A 24,250-nucleotide genomic window follows, 5' to 3' on the forward strand; every position below is an offset into this window, starting at 1 on the left:
CCAAAATTCAATTGATGTAATGCAGCTGACACTATTACCCCTGTCTAACTACATAATTTGCTTTAATTCAAATTATATACTTGTCTGCAACATTTACATCTGATCCTGCCTCAATCAGGCACATACATGTGCTGCTATGTACAACAATTTGTATATTCTTTTTTTTTTTTCATTCAATTTTCTTGTTCATTGGATCTATCCCTTTGCAAAAAAGCCGTATACGATCCGTATACGCTGAAAACGTATACGACGTATACGGATCGTATACGATTTCACTGTTTACATTATTTCCACTCTGTTGCTCCACAAAGAGTTGGCGTCGTATACGTTTAGCATACGTAACGTATACGTTGTTTATTCATGATAAGAATATCGTATACGGGACGTATACGAATCATATACGAACAAACTAGGCCATTTTATAAATTATAATAGTAGTAATGAGTAGAATAGAGCTAAATAAAACATTTAAATTGTCATTACAACAAATACGTACGTAGGCTGGCTCTCTGGCCTAGCTAGCACCAGCCACTACTAGTCTAGTAGTATTATTAGTATAGTAGTAGTAGTAGTAGCAGGAGCTAGGACATAAGACCATATTTATTTCTATTTATTAGATAGCCTAGGCTACCGATAAAATTCAAACAACGTTTTTCGCAAGTCAATAAAATACGCTAAACAGGTATACTACTACTAGGTAGGCCTAGAAAGGACAAGACAAGGGGCCATTTTCACGATGTTGTTTGCAGTTTTCCTTTATAAAATATGACAGAGGTCAGTAAGTTCAGCCGCCGACGACGACCGATCGTCGCTCGGTTGCCTACAGTTGCAACTCGTGGTCGACTTTGCTCTCTGGTGGCCAATCATGCATATCATCGGGTACGTCGCGTCGTTCGATCTTCTCAATTCGTCACACCACGTGCGAGCTTTAGGTGGTCAAATTACATCGTTTATGTTAAGCTATATTATTCCGCGACATGTGTTGTAGTATAGTGGAGATGGAGTAACAATACTTTGGCAAATAATGCGGAAGAGGAAAACCATGATCCAAAACAGAAGTGGGATGTGTTGATATGTACATTAACATTATATAATAATTATTATTTAACGATGAATACAATCGGATTTTGAATATGAAGTTGATCACTTCCGTAGAAAAAAATTAAAAAACAAAATTAGTGGTTATAGTAAATACAGTATATCGAATTTCTTTCAATTTTTTCCCGGTTAAGCGAAAAGATTGAATTGCTTTCATTTATCTCAGCGGTATTTCTGCTTGGTGATTAAGAAATCATAAAACATGTCTTTAAAAAATAACCACCCTCAACTGTAAATAACAAATTAAATAAGTCTACTAAACATTGTTGATTTCCCATCCCAGGTAAAAATTCCAGTTGAAGACCAGTTGGGAATTTTCCCAGTTGTGAATTTTCCCTGTTGTGAATTGAGACAATTTCCAGTTGAAAACCAGTTGTGAAATTTCCAACTGGTCTGATAATCCCAGTTGTGAATTTTCAACTGGTCTGATAATCCCAGTTGTGAATTTTCAACTGGTCTGATAATCCCAGTTGTGAATTCTTCAACTGGTCTGATCAATCCCAGTTGTAAATTTTTCCTAGTTGAGAATTTTCCCAACTGGTAAATTTCAGTACAAAAACAAATCACACAAACTACAGAACTTATCGTTTAACTGTTTACTTTATTAACTTTAATAATTACAATTACAGTAGTTACTTTCAATTCTGCAGTACTGTAGTTAATTACCTCACGAAAGTCTTTAACAACCTGCATAACCCCTACATCTACACAAATGTTAGCATATCCCTCCTGTTTCTTTTTTACCGGTCCATGGAAATGGAGATCTAGCATTTATTCAGTAATTTATCTATGAAGTTATGGCCACCACCTTCTTTATTTAGTCATGTTGAAAAAATTAGTCCTGAAAAGAGAAAAACCAAAACAAATTGTTACTTTACTTGTTACAATCTACTGGTAGTGCAAGGAATAAATCAAATTCAAATCTCAAAAACATTATATATACTCTTTCTGTATAATTAATATACATAAATATATTTACCCTTCAAATTGTACTTTTTTGGTTGGTTTATTATAGCCTTGTTATACTGTATTTAAGTAAACTGGAAAACACCTGTGTATGACAAAAATTAAAGGAAAATTAAAAAGTATAGAATTTAGTTTAAGTAAACGAGACAGACTATAAACAGCATGGATTAGTTTGCTTCATAGATTAGTAGTACTGTATTAAGCTAGACTATTGAAGGGGGTATTCAACGCTAGCCTAGAGTAGTGGCAATACAACCTGCAGAACAGTTAGTACTTACTAGGCCTAGCTAGTTTTAAGCCTAGACCTACTGTACTACTAGTACTTCTACTTAGAGGCCTAACTAAATTAACAACAGTATTCATCATCATGAAATAGCCAAGCCTAGAAATAATGCTTTTTTTGTGTGATAATTTATTATTATTAAATAAGGCCTAGCTACAGGCCTAATAGTATCCTAGGCTTTGTTTCTAGCCTACTATAGTTTGTGGTCGTACACAACAGCCATGTAATCAAGCACCTAGCAAGGTGTAAGGCAATGCTGTTGAGGCTAGCCTAGCTGGGTCGCCTAGCTAGCTGAATTCAACAGCTAAGCTAGGCCTAGCCTAGCCAGTAGCGAGGCCTCCATTTTGTTGTCGATCTTTTTTGATCATTGATCATAATAGTAATAAGAGATAATATATATCAGGCCTACCTTCTATAAAACAACAAGATTGTGCCTCATCCTTAAGTTGATGCGATTAGCCAATAATACGGTGTTACTAAAACCAAAACCCTTTCTAGGCCTAGCTAGGCTTGATTTCATTATCAACTCCTGTGCTATGTGATCGCCAATTTTGCCGCCGAGACTACTGCTGTCACACAACAAAGGAAGCCGTTATTTTGGCCGTTGGCTTGCAGGTTTCTGATTGGTTGTTTACGGTCTGCCGGCCTACGGCGCATGCTCGTTACGTCTATGGTCCATTATTTAAAAAATATTCTATGCAGTATTTTATTTGATTTAATTTTGATTGTTTGTTGCAATAATATAGGATTATAAATAACAAAAAAAATAAATTTTCTTTATTATATTTTTAATTGTAATGACGGACCATGCTTCTTTTTCAGTCACCTCACCCCAGAACCACCTCTCCCCTGGGTCCTCTCTCCCACTCCCACACCCGGCCAACCTCCTTCTCCCTTTGGTTCCTTGGAAAAAAATAGTTAAAAAAGTTGCCCATTTAAAAAAAACCAATTGGACCAGTTGTGTTTAAAAAAAAAAAAACTAGTTGACCAGTTGGAAAACCAGTTGACCAGTTGGAAAACCAGTTGGAACAGTTGGCCAGTTGGGAACACCAGTTGACCAGTTGGAAAAACCAGTTGACCAGTTGGAAAAACCAGTTGACCAGTTGAAAAACCAGTTGACCAGTTGAAAAAAACCAGTTGACCAGTTGGAAAACCAGTTGAACCAGTTGAAAACCAGTTGGACCAATTGAAATTTCCAACTGGTCTCAACTGGAATTTTTACCTGGGATGGACCCAACAATACCCCAACTATTTCATTCATAATTGTTTATTTGTAACAGTTTATTTGAAATCCTTGTCCTTTCTTTTCAATTGTGTGATAATTAAATTAGATTGTACATGCTGATGCTGTATATTATGTAAAAAGATGAGTCATGTTTATCAGATTCTTGAAAAAGATCAAAAATGTGTTCTAGTTATATCTTTATTTGGAGTTAGACACGTACTACATTCATTAAAATGATAAACAAATATCCAGCAGCCGTGTGTACAGAGGGGCACAACAAAACTATTAGCTACTAATATTGTACACAATTTATTACATACAATAGTAAAACGTCTATACATCAATACGTAGTTACGAAGCGGTATCCTCGCAACTAGGCTCATAGTTGTTTACCACTCCAACATATGATATGAATAAAGCCTATCTTATTAAGTATCTCGCGCCCGCGCATATACAACAAAAAGTTACAAAGGTTCACATATTTATATTAACGATTTTTTTTTAATTTACGAATTAAATCAATAAAAATATAATTAAATACCGCTTGGCCTATCAGCGTTTACCAGGGAGATGTAAAATAAGTATTTAACATTTATCTGGTTTTACTACGTTCGCGTACAATTTATCATTTGGATTTTTTAAGTTACAGTATATTTAATATACTGCGGGCCCAATTTAAAAGTTATTTATATATTTCCAAGTACATTATTATTAATTAAAGCACTTTCAAATTAATAACAGCACATTTTGTATGATTCACTTATTAATGGAACGTACCAAAGTAGGTTATGTTAAATTGTATTCATCAGTGACAACTCTAGGAAATTTACAGCAATTAGTTCTGATGCCTAAAATAGTAAAATGCTTTAAAACGTCGGAGCTTCTTTTTTCGTATTTTTGGCTGTTGAATGTTTTGTTGGCACCCCCTAACTTTGCAACGATGATATCCATAATGCATCGTATTTCCATTTCACCGTTGTTGATTTACTACTAGCTAGAGTAGGTTATTAAAATAATACAATATAACCAAATCTAATATATAGGGGAAAGCTAGCTAGCTTATTTTCACAATGAGTGTACCACAGACTCTTTTCCTTGGCGTATTTTTCCCAGGCCTAGTTACTCTTAGTTTACTAGAGCTGCTGCAGTAGCTAGTTACTGCATGTTCGATCTATTCAATTACAATATGCCTATAGCCTAGCTAGCTAGAAGTCATCGAATTTACTATCTACTTTGGCCCACTGTAACTAGGCCTACATCCCATTTTTTTTTTATGGCGAGTTAAAACCCGTAGCAAAAAAATCCTGTTGGACAACAACACATGATTGAAAATGAATGAAATCTGATCCATCCATGTGATGCATGTATGCATGCAGCACACACAACACAGGCACGTTTTGGGCGAATTTATTTGGATCATTCCATATATATAATAGGGAGTCACATGTATTCTACATTTTTGTTACATCGTAATTTATGGATTTTACTTACTCGTTTTAAATTTAATATACTGCGGGCCCAATTTAAAATTTATTTATTTATTTCCAAGTACATTATAATTAATTAAAGCACTTTCAAATTAATAACAGCACATTTTGTATGATTCACTTATTAATGGAACGTACCAAAGGTAAAGAAATAGCAGAGGGGATAAACAAGACGGAACAGCCTGGGTGGGTTTTTATGCTTGATAGAAAAATAACGTCTTGTAAAATACAGCACCAATTTTTTTCATTAGCGAAAAATATGAACTAAATCATCATAGGGAATTTAATGTACATATACCGACTGAAAAAAAAACAAACAAATTGTACACGAATTACTGCAGTCAAGATGCTCCTGCCATCGTAACGTATGCTATCGTCGTCTTGTAAAAAGAGGGACAGTCCCTTTTCGCTTGGTAATATGATGCAGTTTGTATACGTACACGCGTCGTATCGTATACGAATTGTATACGGATCGTATAATTAGGAAATTGTTTATAAATGATCGTATACGGTTCGTATATGTTTATTATGCGGGCAGGAACTTCCGAATTGGCGTATACGTTTCGTATACGAAATGGACTTCCTATACGAAACATATACGAAACGTATGTAAATCGTATACGTTCGTATACGGCTTTTTTGCAAAGGGATATGTTCATGAAAACATCTATTTGCATAAGATCTATATTTGTTTTGTCAAAAGTTAATATTAGACAAAACTTCAATTTTTATTAAAGTTTGATGACCTTCTGACCTCTAGTGTTGTCAATAATTGTTGGATTTGCAAAATTACACTTACTAAAATGTTGTGTTGCATATTTTCTGTAGGCGGTGTTATATAATCATAAATTATTAAGCTGTACAATTGTCATTGCTATCATGGATTTCTAAAAAGTAGACATACTATAAGCTTTCCAAAATGTATGGTAGCATTTGCCACCAATTTAATACCAAACAATTTCCAATTGTCAAATTCATCTATCAAAAATGATATCTTTGCGATGCTACAAGGGTATTTCATCTATGATATCCAAACAGAATTCCAGTCTTGGCATTGATTTTAAATTTAATACCTTTCAAATTGGTAGCACTACGCACAATTTAACGATTTAAAAGACAAAATCAATAACCAATTTTAAATAACTCAAAAATAGGTTTTTTATAAGACAAAAATAGGAAAATATTAACCAACAATGACTATTATGAGTAGCAAGCCAATCTATACTATACAACTTAAAATTTGTTACTCCGAATCTTCCTCAATCAGAAGACTGATACTAGCGCCTTTTGAGCTGGGGCACCGTTTGATTCCCCATTACCTATTAAGTTATGGTCGAAGAGCAAATATGTACAAAAATGTGTTTTTGACCAACTTCTTTGCAAGCTGCCGAATGCTGCATTCGATAATTCTTGGCCATTTTCTTGCATCACAATTCAGGTCATCACTAGCATCACATTCACCATTTAAAACTTTAAATCTCAAACGGGCGGTAAGTATGGTATTTTTGTTCATGTTTCTCTCATGCATGCCGTTCTGACAAATAAAAGCTTGAGCACCATTTTACCATTTTTTCCAAACACCAAATGCATGTAATAACACTAGTAAGTAATTTTACCTATGATTTGCTTGTCATTGGTTAATTTAGGACATTTTCAAAACTTTGCTGTACAAAGCACAACAACCACCAAAAATATGAAATTGTTCATAATATTATCATATTAATAATATATGGACTCATGTTTTGATATATTTGCTCTAATTTTAGGTTATAAAACCCATTTTGTCAAAAAATTGTCATTAAATCTTAATATATTATTTATTCATTTTATAGAGTACTGTATGCATATGTTTTGCTCGTGTACACTCTAGTATAAATTAACTTAAAATAAGAGTTTTTTTATAATTTAATAATTTTGAAATTGGCCTGTTTTATGCTATTCTGTTTTGTTTTATATTTTAAAAAATAACAAAAAAATAATTTAAAGTTGGCTTGAGATACTGTACTGTCAGCATATATATTCTTTAGCTAAACATACTAGGCCTACTGTAATTTGTAAAATAAGATTTTGGATCTGATGAAATGTAAAAATAAATCTAATGATTATCCTTCTGTAATGTATCATAAAATGGCTTCAATTCTACTGTTTATGACAAGGCTTCATCATTTAATGAACTTTTTCACTCTTTAACGTTCGTGAGGGTCGCTTGAATGTCCGCATCTGCCGGAATACAACTTAGATAGTCTTCAATTATAATATCTATCCATTAATTGTTTTAAATTTACTTGAAAGCATCAATGTTTAAAAAAGTTATAGGATACAATGAAATAAGTTTGTACTCTTAAAAACGCGCAACACAGGACCCTTAGATTGGTAGCCTAGCGTCTTAATAACCAAGCTACAACTTCATTCTTAATTGTCTCAATGTTGAGAAATGTCAATTCATGTCTATTGCTCTTTAACCCTTTAGCACCTAAAGCGATGAAACCGCCCTGCGTATTACTACCTAAACCTCCCCCAACTCCCTGGATTTTAAACACGATGTAGCTCTCGTTCTGCGATGCCTAGCAACAAACGAAAAAGTGTGACGTAAAGTTTGGAAAATCCCCTTTTAGATATGATAGTAGGAAGATGTTACACTTCGCTCAAAAATTAGAGAACCGCTCGAGATAGGGCGCCTCTCATGATGAGTAGGGATAGACGAATCTGAAAGCCCAACGAAAATGGTGTTTTCGGCAATAAATTGTTTAAATAAGCCACAAAAAACATCAAACTTCTTTTTTGTCTTTATTATACAAATAAAAAATAAATTAATAAAAATTAATATGATGTTTTCATACTGTTTTTGGATCTTTTTAATTGTTAATACATTTATTTTGAGTGAGTTTTGGCATGACATGACTGTAAACACTGAGCTAGGATCAGGAGGAGGCTTACGCGCGCGCCTGTAGACGCATTCATGAATGGATGCTGGTCATCTCGTACCCAAACCCATAAAAACTCTTACCCATCTTGGTAAACCCAGTGAGTTGTAAGCCGAAGGCTAGAGGGCGTACTCCAGACTGAAAAGTGATTCCAACAGGAGGGGGAACCAACAAGATGGCGGCCGTAAATGCGTTCAAAAACATTATTTAATATAAAAAATAATAATCTAATATAATACATAAGACCACATAAATTACAACACATATTCTTGCCAAAGCACAGTGAAGTTTTTATAAAATTAAATATATTGTTAATAGCAATGGAATGAATAATTTCTTGGTAATCTAGCATTTTTTGTATAACAAGGATCATATAGAATGCGTTTGCGTTTATATGCTTAACACGCTGCATTGCCTATCGTTCTCTCAGATAGGCTCAACACAGGCGTGGCAGTGCGTACAGTGTAGGGCATATCTGATTGGTCGATTGCAGCCGCCCTCTTGTTGGTTCCCTCTCCATGGAGAATCACTTTTGAACTGCGATAACATTAAAAGATTGCCATCCAGCCTTCGGCTATTACAAATCAAGTCAAGTCTGAAGTCATAATGCAAATTTTACAGTATACAGTATTGTTGTTGGCAAACAATATATGATTTATGAATAAATGATATCAATTCTTCTGCAATTTCAATATTTTTTATAAAGCAATTTCTATAAAACTTCAGGGGTAGAATCTGTAAATTCATTTCTGTAGAAATTCAATAAAACTAAAACCTTTTATATATAGATTCTATAGAACATTTTTTGTAAGGGTAGTATAATAAAAGGGGGTAAAGTAGGCCTCCTCACGGTTAATTTTTCCTTACCAATAATGAACTCATCAGCTTATAATTAATATTATCATCAATGTTAGGCATTACATAAATCATGGCATATAAAATTACAATGAATGCACGAAAGTTCGGAGTGTTACAAGTTATTATTAAATTATTAAAATTAACAATAATTGGGTTTTTTTTCAGTAAAAAAACATACTCATAGTCCTAAATTCCTATAATGTTAGTCCTACTGGTACCGTATTCATTGTATATGTTTCCCCTAATAGACAGATCGACTATTTGTATAATATTATTGATTACAATAAATATTGATTGATTGATTGATTGATTACACATGCCATACTACCTATTCTCTTTTATTACCCATTTAGAAATAAACCATACATAATCAATTATTATATAGGCATACACATTGTAGGCCTATTATTACCACTAATAGGCCCCTAATATATTTATTCACTCTGATGAAGAAGTGTTTCTAAAGCTAGGTATTAAATTATCTATCTCTGTCCAATGATAAACAATTAAATGTAAATAATTGTTAAAAAGTTCAGTTGATTTGCAAATAAAAACATTAAAATAAAAGAAATAAAATATGGTAGATATTCCAGGTACCTAAACAATTCCAGGTAATTGAAACACAAATTTGTATTCCAAAACATAAAAATATGATTCATTTGCACTTTCTATAAAGATAACAGTACATTTTATATGTTAATTCGTATTAAATCTTAATTTTACAGTCATATTATTCTTCTGTTATATAGCCTATTTCCTATACAATAACCTTGCGTACCCTTGAAATAGGCGCCCATAGTGTCTCACGTTTATTTGCATTGATCGAATAGGAAGTGTAACATCTTCCTACTAGTACTACACTATCTTTGCTTTTGTGCCTTCTATTTGACTAAGTGACGTAATTTCCGTTCAAAGTTCAGAGGTTGGATCTATTGTTTTCGTTTGGAAAAAAGCACTGGCCGGAACCGCATGAACGCGCAGCAACCTCTCGATTTCTTAGAGAAAAAAGACGGGTTTTTAGTCAAAATAACGATTTAGATTTATCTGCCAATAGTGATATCGATATTTCACAAATAAGTAGTATATTATGCTATTGAAATTAGTAAATTTTAGGTTTTGTGAAATAATTAGAATTTAAATGATATGTCCCGTCCATAACAAAAATGTCCCGTCCGTAACAATATATTTTTGAAATATGATATTTTCATCAAAATATAAAATTTTCAAAAAATGTGTCACAATATAATGAGATATAGTCCTCAGGAGGAAAAAATAAAATATCAAGATTTTTGCATAATTACTTATAAAATAAATGTAAAAAAACCCCACCTAAAACGTCGCGGACGGGACATTTATGAATTTGAAATGCATGTATGAATTTTTTTTTTTTGGTTAACCACCACCTTTATTCATTCAATGTTACATAAACAACAATTACAGAATCTCATATATATTTACATTATTTTCTGCATATTTTTTGTTATGTTATCTATTATAAAATATATTGCATATTTAATAAAAAGTTGTTTATTATTATTTATCATAATTTGTGTGTCTTTCAGTTTATATATATTTGTATATATATATAATATCAATACATTCACACGTATAGAAATACATACTGTATATCAAATATATATATACATACACACATATATACCCATACAATACATACACATATGCATAAAATTAACATTAAAACCAGGAACGATAAAAAAAATATACACAATTATATTTATTTATTTATTTATTTATTCTGGTATAAAACTTACAACAGGTAGCCGCAAGGCTAAAAACGTTGCATTTACAAAATTACTATACAATACTTACATAACAATAAAAAGGATGTAATAAAATGAAATAACAACAATATCACTCTGACTCTTTGGCTCATAAACTATTGTTTAGCAAATTAATTATTGTAGGGATTGGTGAATTTTTAAATCTTTCGGTTCTCGGTTTGTATTGTTGATATTTGACCTTGCCGTTGCTTCGGAGAACACGAGGAATACTACGGATAGGGGGGAGCAAATAACTGAACTTGTCCGAAATCGACATCTTCTTGCCAAAAGTCAGTACAAGATTATCACGCTTGACTTTTAGCAAAGGTAAATTTAAAAATTCTAAAGCTAATTCATATGAAATGTAATTAATGCCAAGAATAATTTTTAGGGCCCTTTTTTGAACCCTTTCAATAAGTTGGGTATGAAATTGTGTAATGCCACCATGCCATACAGGGCAGGCGTACTCCAATATAGGCCGAATGTAACTCAAATAAATACATTTCATATCGTCAACTGGGGCATTAGCCCTACGTAAAATACAGAGTGTAAATAACCTACGGGAAGCCTTTGTAATTATTTCATTAACATGTAAATTCCACCTCAAGTCGTCTTGGATCAAAACTCCTAATAGCTTAATATGCTTCACAACCTGGAGTTCAGTGCCACTAAGAGAGAAGCTAGGAGGCGGTAACTCCCTTAACAAAAAATTTATCCTCATTATACTACATTTCTTGGGATTGGGGATCATATTGTTAACTTGGCACCAATTAGTCACATCGTCTAGGCTTGATTGCATAGATTGCTGTTTCCTATATTTAACGGATTCTCCAAGTGTAAGGTCATCTACATATTTCCATCCCCTGCAGCTTCCCGTGGAGATATCATTGATTAAAATGAGGAATAATATTGGTCCCAGTTTGGTTCCTTGTGGGACACCACATGTTATTTCTTTATAAGGCGAGGTACAGTTATTGAATTTGGTGTTCATTTTACGATTTGTAAGGAAGCTGCAGATGATGGGAATAAGAGATGACCTCACACCCAAATGGATAAGCTTACTAATGACAATGGTATGATCGACTCGATCAAACGCTTTAGCGAAATCAATCGTACATATATTAAAAAAAGTACCACTAGTTTCCAGATCACTAACAACCGTATTGATTAAGTCAATAAGGTAATGTACTGTTGAGGAGCCTTTTTGACATCCAAATTGTTTTTTATCTAGCAGTCCATTAATGTCCTCTGAAATCCATGAAACAATAAACGATTCAAAAACTCTGGCAAAAATTGGTGTCAGTGATATAGGACGCAGGTCCTGTAGTGATGATGCATTGCTAACTTTAGGGATAGGTATTGCAGTCGCTAATTTCCAGATCTTGGGGAAAACTCCCTCAGAGAGACAGGCGTTAAATACATCAGCTAATACTGGAGATATTTCATCCCTAAATTCTTTAATTCATTTAATAGGGGGGTCGTCAGGATGACCTGACTTACTGGCATTTAGTTTACTTAATATTTTTAGAACTTGGCCTGAAAAGATTGTAGGTGGGGGGCTTTCAGCCGGTAAAAAGGCTGGTAAAGCTTTTAAATCTAATGGCGGTAGTTCGCAGCATATAGAGGCAAAATAATCATTCATTTTTATCGCTGATTCAGTATAAGATTCACCTGGAAACTTTATGTTTGGTTTATTTTTAAAGTTGCACAAGTTACGTACGCTTTTGTGCCATTTTGCAGGGTTATTAAGTTTAAGACATCTAATATTATCCTTGTAAAATGATTTCTTAGCAGTTTTGATAGCTCTTTGTACACAGTTTCTTAGCCTTTTCCATTCGTTTTCCGGTACTCGTTTATATGCTTGTTGTCTTTCATCCAGCAGGCGTCTTATTTTAGTGGTTATCCACGGTCGGTCAGCAATACGTTTACGAAGACTCTTAATTGGGAAACTATGATTGAAAGCACTTCTCAGTGATAACGTAATACATTAGACCTATATACACTGGCAAGTAATAAAATGGAAATGTATATACACAAATTAAAAGTATAATATACGTATACATACAGACAATATAATTTATTTCCATTAAAGCTTACAGTTTTTCTTTGACGTTAGCCCATTTTTTCCTAGCATTGATAATGTTACATGTGTATTCATTTTAATAATTAAATTAAAAAGTTCTATTCTGTATAGGTTCCATATTGTTTTTTGTACATTTTCGTTTTTCAACGTTATGTTATATGTTATACATGATTTATATATTGAAAAATAAAAAACAGAAATTAATTCATTGATGAGTTTTTTCTATTTGTATTTCCAGTAACTATATTAGTCCAACTTGAAAAGTTGTGTTGTGTTTCGTTAACAGGAAAACACTTAACAATTAGTCGGGTCAAAATATGAAAATATAGGGCCTAACCCCAAAAAAATTGCAAGAAAATGTTTTTTGATGTATTACAATAAAATATGGTCTCAAAAAACATATATCAAAAGTTTACTCAAATCGGACTACCGCAAAGGTTCAAAATTTGACGTTAAAAAAGATGGCCGCAATTTTTTTTTAATCTGTAACCGCTTGTAGTAGATTATTCAAAATATATATGTTTATATTTACACTTTTTGAACATTGTTCAAACATGACCGGAAATTCCAGTTTGTGACCTTTGACATATATGGCATGACGTTTATATATCTACGTAACTGCAAATCACAGAGTCTTGATATTGGTGTCAAAATGTTCAGAACATACATATTTATGTTTACCCTTTTTAAACATTTTGTTGAAACATGACCGGAAATTCCATTTTGTGACCTTTGACCCATATATGGCATAAAAAATGTTCATATCTACGTAACTAAAAATCATAGAGCCTAAATAATCGAAAACACAAGGTTTTCCCTTTGACACGATGTGTGTCTAAGTGCGTAAAAGCTGATTACAGGCTCTTTTGAACCTTTGCGGTAGTCCGATTTGGGTAAACTTTTGATATATATTTTTTGAGACCATATTTTATTGTAATTCATCAAAAAACATTTTCTTGCAATTTTTTTGGGATAATGAAACAGACTAAATCATTGAATCGAACTTTCTCCAGGCTGGCTGAATTGTATTACATGTATAAAGCATATGTTTTTCGTTTTCTATTTTTGGCATTATCACTATCAGCTAATTTCCATAGTTTCAATTTTTTTCTACATGCTATAATTCTCTGTAACAATTTAAAGTTGAATTGGGCAACTTTTACAATATGTTTTGGTGTTTAAAACTTTATTACACCATATTGTGTGCCAATTTAAATCGACACCAAATTCTTGTTCCCATTTCACTTGTGATCTTGGGATAGAGACTTTACTATTAATAAGATATCTATAAAACGTAGATGATTTATTTTGTTTATAGAATGTAATGTAAGCATGTCTAAGGCTTTATCTATTTCATTTTCAACATTTGGTATTTTAACAATTGTTTTCCATTGATGCGGTATGGCATTGATAACAGCAAAGTATTCAATTAACCCGTTTTTTTTTATTACATAACATTGGAATCAACCTTTGATATGTTATTAGTTCATTATCAACAATTATATCATTGATTGTTTTGATACCAGAATTTAACCAGGAGCAGAAGTACATTGATTTGCCATCCAATGTTACATACTTGTTTTCCCATAATTGTTGAGATTTAATTTCGTTTACAGTGTGTGGTTCTGTACTTAACATGTTATTTAGAATCACAACAGCTTTTAATAATTGTTGATAGAACACTGGCATATTTTTTAAAATGTTATGATTTTCAGTATTAATTATACTAATCTTAAGTGAAAGATACATTATGGTAATACAAACGTTGAAATGAATAAAGATATATATACAGAATTGATCTAGCGTATTTTTTTTTTTTTTCAAACTCATTAAGTATGAAAAAATTGCGTTTTTGTTTGTCCTTTTTGTAAGCCTACGCCCCGCCCACATTGTTTTTTCTGAATCTCGGACATTACGTCATTATGACATCGTGACGTCATTCTTGTACACTCGTTCTACTTCCGGGACTGCACACGTGTGAACCGCGATGCTGTTTTGGTATTCTTTTTCATTGCGATCCTTTCATCAACGTACCGATACATAATTCAATAGCCTAAAATATTTTCGATTAATTCTGGTCTTTATTCAACATGCGCTGTGTGGCGTATGGTTGCAGCAAAACCCATGCTGATGGGGTAAGTTTTCACGTGTTTCCGAAGGAGGTAAAATTGCGGAGGGAATGGACTTTGGCTACCCAAAAAACCAGAAAGGATTGGAAGCCTAGTAAATACTCGGCGTTATGTAGCGACCATTTTGAACTCGAATGCTTCGAAGAGAAGGCCCGGTTTGGGAGTGAGCTCGGCGTAAGTGGCAAAATAAACAAACGGTTAAAGCCAAATATGAAGCCAACGATATTTGTGAAGCCTAAAAGTAAAACATCAAGTCAAAGTGTTAAAAAAAAACGAAGATCTACCGCCTATGAAAAAAGGGAGCACAACAGGGTAAGTCAATTATATTGTAGGCCTTTCTTCTATTGTTTTCGCCCCGTTCGGCGTTCGTAATTTTATTTTATTGTAATAAACAAGTCACATGACTGACTACATCAATCATTCCCATCTTAAAATATTATTACTACATTATTCAAGCCTTAGCTTTACTTGCCTAGACTAAATTACTACTCACTCAGGTGAAAACTGTATTATTTAATTATTGTTAAAATTTAGTGGTGATTGTATTTGCCCATGGAGTTATAAAGCTAATTTTATAACTCCATGATTTGTCTAAGCCTACATAATTCTATAATTGTTTGGTTGGTTTTCTAGGTTCTTCAATCAATACTCATTCCCTCTATGGACAAGAGTGAAAGTTGCGAAACAGACAACGAAGTGCCGGTGATGATGGATATGCAACTTACAGCTGAAAAAGAAACACAAGTAAGTCCTTTTTCCAAACATAATTTGGAAATTTCATTTGAGAAATAACTTTATTTTGAATTAAAATTGAATTGAAATTATTTTTAGTTTCATTCTGGTCACATTATTATTTTAAAAATTCTTGAGAATGTACAAATTTAATATTGAATATTATACAGTACTAATAATCTGTATTTTCTTTTAGACAACCGAACTAACGGTAGTACACTGTGCCTGTTGTAGTCATGCCAAACCAAAGATAAAATTGAAGAATTCAAGCTTTCAATGGAATGGACGTCCTAAAATGATGGATAAAGGTTTGTACAACACCAGATATTTTATAAAATACCAGAATAAAAAAAAAATGTTGTTTTATAATAATTATAATTATTTCTATACAGAATAAAACACAAGATGATTTCTATTGGGCTGTCAAGTAAAGCAATCAAACAATAACTGTACAGCAACCAATTATAAATACCCTATATTCAACTAACATGCCTGTTCTATGTATTTTAAATATAGGAAATCAGATATTTCCTGTGGAAGAAGTGAGACAACTGCCTGAGAAACAAACGAACATAGAGCCAGATTCAGATTTTAATGAAGAGACGGACAGTGAGGAAGACGAAAGTGATGCTGAACCCTGTTATGATGAAGAAAAGCAAGATCCTGATTACATTCCTTGTGATGATGATGAGGATGCTGACGATATTGAAATAAATGCGTAAGTAATTTTCATATTACATATTATATTGATTAAATGTTTTTATTTTTTAAAATTCTGTTGTAATACTGCTACTGTATATATATTTAAAAAAGGCCCTCTGTTCATTTTTTTAGTACACCACCTGATGTATACAGAGGACGCAAGTACCTGGTATGTGAAAATGAATTGTTGGCCGCTTTTAATACTTGCGTAATGTGCGGTCATCCATCAACAAGCAGGATTGCATCAACAATTGGGACATTTTGTCGGGTGAAGCAGGAATGCATCAATTGTGATTTCCAACGAATATGGAGTAGTCAACCATTCATAAAGAATGTGCCAGCTGGCAATTTACTGCTCTCGGCTGCAATTTTGATGTCCGGGAGTTCTGTAACCAAGAGCTTGCGCCTTTTTAGTCACCTAAAGATGGTAGCCATTTGTAGGAAAACTTTCAACGAGCATCAAAAGATGTATTTACTGCCAAGTATCCGACAAGTCTGGAGGAACCACCAAGAGAAGGCAATTACCAATTTGAAGGAAGATGAGAGCGTTGTTTTGGGAGGAGACGGTAGGGCAGATTCTCCAGGGCACTCTGCCAAATATGGCAGCTACACTATGATGGACCTGAAGCTAAATAAAATTATAGAGATACAAATTGTTCAGGTACTTTCTCATTACATAATAGCTGTATACAAAGATACTAACCTACAAACTTTTCCCTTTGAAACCAAATAATTAATTGAAACTATTTTTATTAAATAAGCATATTTATTCTATTACAGTCGAATGAAGTTGGTAGTAGCTACCATATGGAAAAGGAAGGGCTGATAAGGGCAGTCAATTTCTTAAAAGAAAATAACATAGCAATATCAACCTTGGTGACGGACCGGCATTGCCAAATAAAAAAATGGGTGCGGGAAAACCTACCAGATACAAAACACAAGTTTGACCTCTGGCATATTGCAAAAGGTAAATACATTTCAATAATTGTTTTTCAAAAAAGCACAACTATAATTTAATTATTCAATTTTGTTAAATTATTTATTTTATTTTATTAGGGGTTTCAAAGAAGTTGGAGGCAGTGGCAAAGCTGGTTAGTGGTAAAGATGGATCCACAGCATAAGCAACCACATGTACTGGTGTGCAACTTCAACTGTGGATGGTGATGGCAAAATGATGCTTGCAAAGTGGAAATCAGTGGGGCAGCATATCCAAAATATACACACGGGCCATAGCGATGTGTTTAAAGAGTGTGAGCATGGCGAACTTCAGGGAAGAGAGCAAAAGAAGAAATGGATGACGACAGGTAAATTCATGACAATAATTAAACATAATTCTATTAAATAATAGACTATCAATTGTTGAACTGTTTTTAGGCTACAAATATCTGAATAGAATAGTCACCTAATATTACAACTACCTAATCAATTACCTTACTTTTTACTGTACAGGTAGCGCAGCCCTACTTAAAACATTGGACGTCATAAACAATCCTCGGCTATGCAAAGATATTGTTATGATGAGCGAGAAGTACCAAACTTCAAGACTCGAGGCTTTCCACTCAACCTTAAACCACTTCGCACCGAAGATGACGCATTTTTCATATTGGGGCCAGACATGCAGGCAAGTACTTCACAAATGTTCAAAACTTAGATAGTTAATGACAGTGACACATTAATAAAATAAATAAAAACATAAGCCAAATTTTAAAGAAATGATAGTTTTAGTCATTGAAGAGTTTGTGTGTAAACTTTAAAAAAAAAATTGTAAATAATGATTGATATTAATAACAATTAACTGATTACTGTATTATCTCAACAGAACATTTCTTGCAGGACTGCATTATAATGAAAATTCCGATAGAGAACAAGCAATCACTGCAGAAGGAAAAGAACGCTTTTGTGTTGCCTTCCCAAAGTTCAAACATGGTGGATACAGTGTCAAAAAAGTGTACAAAGATCCAACGTATGGTGAGTTTTAAGCAAACACATTAAAAGAAAGTCAGATCCCAAAATAGAACAAATGTATAAATTTATTACTTAACACCAACATACTATACATAACATTCAGTGTTTTGATTTGAGTAGTTTCTTAATATGTACATAATTGTTTCACAGACTATGTTGATGAAATCATCCATCTGGTCGTAGCTTTCTGTCAAGAAGGAAATAAGAAACCCCTACAAGAAACGCCTGGTGCATTATGCAGCGAATTCATCCACCCTGAAAAGGACGAAGCTGTTGCTCAACACAGTTCAAGATTTTGCTAATGTGATACTGTGTTGATGGAAATTTATCTCTAATTGCTTTAACAACACATGCGGGTAAAACAACACGATTGTTTTTTCCCAAGTAGCCCCATATCCACTTAGTGCAATTCCTGTAACCTGTGTGACGATACCTCCTGTAAATAAAAAAATATAGTTCATGTACATAATAAATAAAGCACTGTTGTTTTTCTTTTACAGTATAAACAATTGCTTTGTTCTTATTTTCAGCTTTTCTTTTTGATATGCAAATGAGTAAATAAAACATGTTTCAGTACAAAAAGCATTCATACAAAGAATGGTGGTTTGCAATTGTGTGTAAATATAAATAAAATGACTTACTCGTTAACTGTTGCATTAGCTTTTCTATACTTTTTCGGAGTGTTTTCATATGCCATTTGGAGGGCCCACACATCAAGGCAGTTGGTAGTGAAGCCTGGGTGTTCCACGATGCATTGCAAATGGCCTGTTATTGGAGCATCAGTTTCCTTTTTGGTGTTTATAGGACCAATTTCCTTACAACACACACACTCCTCAAATGCTTCTGCAGACACACATTTTCCACATAAACACCTATAAAATCCAATTTAAAACATTTATAAACACTGTAGTGTATTGAGACAGCATTATGAACTTATTTATAAAATTGCATGAAAGCTAGGGCAAGTCTATTTTTGTGGTTCAGACAGCCAAGCCTCTTCATTTGTGCTACACCACTAGCCTAGACCACTAGTAGTACTGTAGTAAATAGTGTATGTGTGAAAAATTCAAGCGTTTTTTCCTACAGTTAGCTCTCTCTCTACAACACAAGACAATGCTTAGGCCTAGTGTATATCGTTACATGTCCCTGGGCTGCATGTGCCTACAAAGCAGTGAATTTCAGGTTAAAATATATTATAATTAATATATATTATTAAATCCTAAATTAAACTAGGGTATATTACAATTTACTGTGTGAGACAAATTCGTGCGAGGCGGACGGCCAAAAGTATCGTGGCTACTCTTGCGCGCGAGTAGCCTACTGGCATGGCACTGGCCTAATTACGAAATAGAGCCTTAATTTACAATACAAAACTTACCAATTTGTGTTTCCTAGACGCATTTGATGAGCATTTAGCTCTGCTTCCTCTTCACTATCCCCACTGGTACTATCGTCATCCGTAGAAGAAGCATACGGTTCGTACATGTAAGGGTCTATATCCATCGTGCATAATAACAAAGCTACAGAACTGTCAGAATTGTACTGCCAGCGCTCCACACTACTGACAGGACTAGTACTAAAATGACGTCACGGTCTAATCATAGCCTGAGGCGACAAAACTCGGGGGCGGGGCTTAGCTAATATAGAAATTCTTAATTTTTTCATACTTAATGAGTTTGAAAAAAAAAAAAATACGCTAGATCAATTCTGTATATATATCTTTATTCATTTCAACGTTTGTATTACCATATTTGTATCTTTCACTTTAAGTATTTGAAACAAATAAGATAATTAAGAATAAATAGTTTTCGTTTGTGTTTTATATGCTTCTTATTCACTCGCGAAAACATCGTAACACCAGGCACAAACGAACTACGATGTCGGAATGTCCATGCAACATGCTTGTTATTGCGTGATATTTTCATCTATACACATGCGCAGTTTGTTTGTTTGTTCGTAATTAATTCTCTTTAGTCGGGCGTGTGTACATTTACAGATAACGCGATTTACAACTACTCGCCTGTACAATATTAATAAGCCTCCTAACGGAAAACTCGTTTTAATTTATTCGAGTGACGCGAAAAACATCGCTGATGGCAAGTACCGCTACATCACTGTCATTTATTATAGGCTGGAGAAGACGGCGTCGAAGTCGTTGTTGTTTACATAAATAATAATAATAATAGATTGTCTAAATATTATTGATTACACTTTAATAATATAAACAAACAACCACATTTCATACATTTCTAGCCCTATTTGAACTTTAAAGTAAGTTGTGTTATTAGCCGATTTTGGGGGTCGACTTATATTCAGGTCATACCAAAATCAACGATATTCTAGGCCAAAGTTGGGGGTCGACTTATACTTGGGGTCGACCTACACTCCGGAAAATATGGTACACTTCAAGAAAATGAAATAAAAAGTAGGTGTTCCCCAGCATTCTGACGATATATATTAATTTTAAAATTTAGCATATTTTCACTATTTTGTTAACTTATACGTGCGTAGCCTGTCACTTTTGACGTGCTTGTATAACGCAATTTCAAGTTGAAAAGTGAATCAATGATATTATTAAAGAAAGGTTGTAAAACAGAAATCGGGCAAAAAGAGTACGCAATAATGTTTAACGCGCAGTGCGCGTGCAAAATTCTGCGCACTCATGGCAATTTTTTAAACGCTTAAAATTGCCTAAAACGTACTCTAATTTTATCGAAAATAAATTTTGACAATTTTAAAATTTTTAAGCGCGCGTACGCATGCGTTATATGCGCTACGCAAGTAATTATATTGCCATATGATGAAATTTATGAGTACCAAATTTTGTTTAAAAGTGATTCATGCTTGTGAAGATATGATTACAAACGTGATTTCATTAAATCGCGCATAGACCATGTTATTTATGATTGCGCATCGTGAAAACATAACCACATCGATTCCTGGCCATAAGGAATATACTCTGAAAAATTGACTTAGCTAGATGAAACTGATATCAAGATAATTGACGGACAAAATAGTGCTAAGGAAAGAATAAATAAATAAATAAATAAATAAAGATTGTGACAGAATCAAGAGGTTATATGCATGATAATGCATATAACCTAATAAAATATGTATTACAGCACAACAGATGAGAAGTGAGAGAGGATTCTTGTAAAGTACTTTACCCACATCTAGGATGTTAAAAAGGTACACTAAAGACTACCTTTTAGGTACTTGTTCATTATGTTCAAATATAAATATTATGCTTGCAAATTATTCTCTGCATTTCTTTAAATTTAAAACAATCTAGCTATCCATTTTTTCATTTGAAACAGGTAAATATAATATGAATTAGTATACATGGATGCCTTTAACACAGACCGGATAGTGGGATATTATACTACAAGCGATGGGATACAGTAGGATGATAGAGCAAAGACCAAAGCTTTCAAGGCACATTCCGTAGAATGATAATACTCTTATGAGCAAATGTAATTTAAACAGGTTTTATCTACAGTAATTATATGCGGCAATTTGTTGAAATGTGCCACAATTATATTTGGCAAAACTGTCATTAAAAAATAGAAACTAATGTATTGTATTTGTTGTATATCATCATCCATCATCATCTTTACTACTCTTTACAACATTTACATCTGATCCTGCCTCAATCAGGCACATACATGTGCTGCTATGTACAACAATTTGTATATTCTTTTTTTTTTTTTTTCAATTTTCTTGTTCATTGGATCTATATGTTCATGAAAACATCTATTTGCATAAGATTTATATTGTATTTGTTTTGTCAAAAGTTAATATTAGACAAAATTTCAACTTTTATTAAAGTTCTATGACCTTCTGACCTCTAGTGTTGTCAATAATTGTTGGATTTGCAAAATTACTCTTACCACCTACCCCAAAATTTTGTGTTGCATATTTTCTGTAGGCGGTGTTATATAATCCTAAAATGACTATTAAGCTGTACAATTGTCATTGCTATCATGGATTTCTAAAAAGTAGACATACTAAGCTTTCCAAAATGTATGGTAGCATTTGCCACCAATTTGATACCAAACAATGTCTTTTTTTTTCCAATTGTCAAATTCATCTATCAAAAATGATATCTTTGCGATGCTACAAGGGTATTTCATCTATAATATCCAAACAGAATTCCAGTCTTGGCATTGATTCTAAATTTAATACCTTTCAAATTGGTAGCACTACGCACAATTTAACGATTTAAAAGACAAAATCAATAACCAATTTTAAATAACTCAAAAATAGGTTTTTTATAAGACAAAAATAGGAAAATATTAACCAACAATGACTATTATGAGTAGCAAGCCAATCTATATTATACAACTTAAAATTTGTTACTCCGAATCTTCCTCAATCAGAAGACTGATACTAGCGCCTTTTGAGCTGGGGCACCGTTTGATTCCTCATTATCTATTAAGCTATGTTCGAAGAGCAAATGTGTACAAAAATGTGTTTTTGACCAACTTCTTTGCAAGCTGCCGAATGCTGCATTCGATAATTCTTGGCCATTTTCTTGCATCACAATTCAGGTCATCGCTAGCAGTACATTCACCATTTAAAACTTTAAATCTCAAACGGGCGGTAAGTATGGTATTTTTGTTCATGTTTCTCTCATGCATGCCGCTCTGACAAATAAAAGCTTGAGCACCATTTTACCATTACCATACAAATGCATGTAATAACACTAGTAAGTAATTTTACCTATGATTTGCTTGTCATTGGTTAATTTAGGACATTTTCAAAACTTTGCTGTACAAAGCACAACCACCAAAAATATGAAATTGTTCATAATATTATCATATTAATAATATGGACTCATGTTTTGATACATTTGCTCTAATTTTAGGTTATAAAACCCATTTTGTCAAAAAATTGTCATTAAATCTTAATATATTATTTATTCATTTTATGGAGTACTGTATGCATATGTTTTGCTCGTGTACACTCTAGTATAAATTAACTTAAAATAAGAGTTTTTAATAATTTAATAATTTTGAAATTGGCCTGTTTTATGCTATTCTGTTTTGTTTTATATTTTAAAAAATAACAAAAAATAATTTAAAGCTGGCTTGAGATACTGTACTGTCAGCATAATATTCTTTAGCTAAACATACTAGGCCTACTGTAATTTGTAAAATAAGATTTTGGATCTGATGAAATGTAAAAATAAATCTAGTGATTATCCTTCTGTAATGTATCATAAAATCGCTTCAATTCTACTGTTTATGACAAGGCTTCATCATTTAATGAACTTTTTCACTCTTTAACGTTCGTGATTCACAAGCAAGGGTCGCTTGAATGTCCGCATCTGCCAGAATACAACTTAGATAGTCTTCAATTATAATATCTATCCATTAATTGTTTTAAATTTACTTGAAAGCATCAATGTTTAAAAAAGTTATAGGATACGATGAAATAAGTTTGTACTCTTAAAAACGCGCAACACAGGACCCTTAGATTGGTATCCGAGCGTCTTAATAACCAAGCTACAACTTCATTCTTAATTGTCTCAATGTTGAGAAATGCCAATTCATGTCAATTGCTCTTTAACCCTTTAGCACCTAAAGCGATGAAACCGCCCTGCGTATTACTACCTAAACCTCCCGCAACTCCCTGGATTTTAAACACGATGTAGCTCTCGTTCTGCGAAGCCTAGCAACAAACGATAAACAGTGACGTAAAGCTTGGAAAATCCCCTTTTAGATATGACATTATCTTTTGTCAAAGATAGTGTAGTAGGAAGATGTTACACTTCGCTCAAAAATTAGAGAACCGCTCGAGATAGGGCGCCTCTCGTGATGAGTAGGGATAGACGAATCTGAAACAGGAGGAGCGCAATGGCAAAGCCCAACGAAAATGGTGTTTTCGGCAATAAATTGTTTAAATAAGCCACAAAAAACATTAAACTTCTTTTTTGTCTTTATTATACAAAGTTAAAAATTAATATGATGTTTTCATACTGTTTTTGGATCTTTTTAATTGTTAATACATTTATT

At 33.2% G+C, this 24,250-nt stretch overlaps 3 protein-coding genes and 1 long non-coding RNA gene across 4 annotated transcripts in view; 1 reads left to right on the forward strand and 3 right to left on the reverse strand.

The window, feature by feature from the left end:
- The window catches only part of LOC144835448 (uncharacterized), a 257,525-nt gene that overhangs the window by 95,431 nt on the left and 137,844 nt on the right, over nucleotides 1-24,250 (reverse strand). The gene's annotated exons all lie outside the window — the stretch shown is intronic.
- Nucleotides 1,680-2,941, reverse strand: LOC144835328 (uncharacterized). The gene is made up of 3 exons (XR_013611082.1): nucleotides 2,757-2,941; nucleotides 2,078-2,149; nucleotides 1,680-1,939 (listed from the first exon to the last, which is right to left on the reverse strand). It is a non-coding gene; the product is annotated as an uncharacterized LOC144835328 (long non-coding RNA).
- Nucleotides 14,796-18,535, forward strand: LOC144858883 (uncharacterized). The gene is made up of 10 exons (XM_078715021.1): nucleotides 14,796-15,146; nucleotides 15,468-15,578; nucleotides 15,763-15,874; nucleotides 16,083-16,284; nucleotides 16,401-16,953; nucleotides 17,049-17,235; nucleotides 17,325-17,359; nucleotides 17,705-17,889; nucleotides 18,088-18,236; nucleotides 18,384-18,535. The coding sequence occupies exons 1-10, from the start codon at nucleotides 14,796-14,798 to the stop codon at nucleotides 18,533-18,535; spliced, it is 2,037 nt and encodes a 678-aa protein (XP_078571147.1).
- LOC144858885 (uncharacterized) lies at nucleotides 18,543-19,736 on the reverse strand (the record flags this gene model as incomplete). The annotated part of the gene is made up of 3 exons (XM_078715023.1): nucleotides 19,612-19,736; nucleotides 18,875-19,105; nucleotides 18,543-18,669 (listed from the first exon to the last, which is right to left on the reverse strand). Coding segments are annotated over exons 1-3 (483 nt in total), but the record flags the coding sequence as incomplete, so codon positions are not given.

This window comes from Antedon bifida, chromosome 2 (genome assembly GCF_963402885.1).
Source record: "Antedon bifida chromosome 2, ecAntBifi1.1, whole genome shotgun sequence".
Lineage (NCBI taxonomy): Eukaryota > Metazoa > Echinodermata > Crinoidea > Comatulida > Antedonidae > Antedon > Antedon bifida.

Excerpts from the sequence above, each read along its gene's own strand:
- LOC144858883 (XM_078715021.1), top strand. The coding sequence starts at position 14,796 with ATGCGCTGTGTGGCGTATGGTTGCAGCAAAACCCATGCTGATGGGGTA. Across the intron at positions 17,236-17,324 it reads CCTCTGGCATATTGCAAAAG|GGGTTTCAAAGAAGTTGGAG; the intron begins GTAAATACATTT and ends TTATTTTATTAG. Across the intron at positions 17,360-17,704 it reads TGGAGGCAGTGGCAAAGCTG|TTTTACTGTACAGGTAGCGC; the intron begins GTTAGTGGTAAA and ends AATTACCTTACT.